At 37.6% G+C, this 2270-nt stretch overlaps 1 protein-coding gene across 1 annotated transcript; it reads right to left on the reverse strand.

The window, feature by feature from the left end:
- Window positions 1–1719: 1719 nt before the first annotated feature.
- Window positions 1720–2049, reverse strand: MELLADRAFT_124464 (uncharacterized protein; the record flags this gene model as incomplete). The annotated part of the gene is made up of 2 exons (XM_007419716.1): window positions 1720–1747; window positions 1835–2049. The coding sequence occupies 2 exons, from the start codon at window positions 2047–2049 to the stop codon at window positions 1720–1722; spliced, it is 243 nt and encodes an 80-aa protein (XP_007419778.1).
- Window positions 2050–2270: the final 221 nt, after the last annotated feature.

Here is a 2270-nt window from a genome sequence, read left to right on the forward strand (position 1 = left end):
GATCATAATATCGGTATCTGAAGAATAGAAAGAGACTCACGCTTGCTTGATTCGAGAATGACTTGGTGTTCTGGATGGTCTTTTCATAAAAGTCAAGGTTCTGATTATGGAAGACACGCGTAACGCGTGGGTGATAAGATAGGATGACACGGGGCATTGAATTTAGGAAACGGGGTTCGGGTATTTGAGAAATGACCTCATGGTGTATTTGGAATCCGATAATCGCGATGACCGATTCGAATTTCGCAAGGATTCACACACCAAGATCGCAATCAAACCAATCAAATCAATTCGCCAATCGATACATAAAATAAAATCAAAAATTGTTTGGAATCATCCTCTTTGACCATCTATGAACAAGAATAAATAATCGAAAAAAAATCAGCTAAATCGATAAATATTTCAAGTTAACCTTTGCATTCTTCAAAAATCTAGATCTTCCTTGATGCTCATCAACTAGTGATAAATCCTTTTCAACTGTATAGAAATACTACCTATCAAAACGGTAAGTACCACGAGAATTATCAACTAATCAACAGCAGCAGGACAAAGGTGTTGTTGTGGACCACCTCATTCCGTCAATTCATCAAGGAAAGTTGATTGAGTAGCGCACAGAGCTGTTTTTGCTGTATGCTGGCTTAGATCAATGGTAGATCGTCTCCCTCCTATCCTGTGCGCGATAGAGGAGAAGGTTGCGGGTTCGAGTCCCGTGGTTAGTGCCTTTTTGCTTTTGTAACGGGGCGGAGCAAGGGGAGGTCTGGTGTTGTTCAGAACCCAGTGGTATGGCCAAAAGGTCATGATGTGAAGGGTGTGAAATTTTGAAAAAGCCTCGCTCTTACTTGTTGGTTTTCGGTTGAAGGTCCAAGAGGTGTAAGCAAAAGATCTGAGGCAGAGCTTGTATTATAATTCAACATGAATCAATGTCCCCAAAGTGTTTGATGGACTCCAGCTTTTGTGAGATATGGTTTGTCAAGTCTTTTGGGAGGGATATGACAAGATCAAGTTTTTTGGTTTCTTGCTTGGTGATTGAGATGGGCATGTATTTTGTTTTATGTGATTGAATGGTTTTGGTGTTCCTTTGAATACATCTATGTTACTTTGAAGTTGTTCTGATTGTGGAAAAAGTGTAGATCTAAAAAATTATAACTTCATGGTGAATGTTGAACAATATATTGGTGTGTGGCAAACAGCAAGTCATATATTTCATGCTACTGCTTGGTACATGAGACATATCTGGACCATTTGTTGGGAAAAGAAATATGTGCCAGACAGGTTCACAGACATCAAGACTGTGTTAAATTGGTCAGAAGAATATTTTTGAGACAGAAATCAAGATTCATTCCTGGTACATCTGACCATATGTAGATAATTTGAACAAAGGGGATGTGATTTGGTTTTGATAGTATGTACTGAAATCTGATTGGACAAGTTTACAAGTGGATAAGATACAGCACTTGTGTTCTTCATCACAATTTGACTCGACCAATGTAACACTGAAAGACTCTTGATAATCAAAGAAAGAAATGTAAGGAATATATCTCTTGAAAGTGAGATTCTGTGGGCAGTACAATCATGATGGATGAAATGTTTTTCAACAAACAACAAGGAGACCTTCATGACAATGTTACCAATTCCTCCAACAACGAGATGATATTTTCTTTACCTTCAAATGTTTCCATCAAACCAAGTTCTTCAAAACTGATAAACATCATAAGATAATCATTCATCTGTATCAATTGCATCTTGACTATATTGCATTCCATAACAAAATTTATTTTATCAGACATCAGGTATACATCTGTAGACTAGAAAGTCATGATCTCTTTTAACTCACATGATGCATGCACAGGGTCGGTGCCAACACTTGGCACACGGCATCATTTCTTGATCCTCATTAAACAAATATTTACCCGAGTTGATTTCTAAATGATTTTGTTGACCGACTTTGGAGATTTCATTGAGAGATCTTTTAATATGAGTGGCTGAGATCGGGTCACCAAAGATTGATAGTAAGAGAATGGTACTGAAGACGATCGTAGTTTTACCCATTTCAGAATCTGATATATGTTATGTACTTTTATTTTGAGAAAACGAATGAGGATAGGTGTATAACTAGTTTCTCTAGTGGTGCACAAAGTCAGATGCTTTAATTAGAAGAATGGGATGAGGTAGATTTCATGTCTTTTTATATCCCTACCATCCCTTATAGTGTGGAACTACGTAACAGAGCTTAACATGAGTTTTCCGCTTTGCCACCAACATCCAGATGT

This window comes from Melampsora larici-populina, assembly GCF_000204055.1.
Source record: "Melampsora larici-populina 98AG31 unplaced genomic scaffold MELLAscaffold_414, whole genome shotgun sequence".
In the NCBI taxonomy this organism is placed as follows: Eukaryota; Fungi; Basidiomycota; class Pucciniomycetes; order Pucciniales; family Melampsoraceae; genus Melampsora; species Melampsora laricis-populina.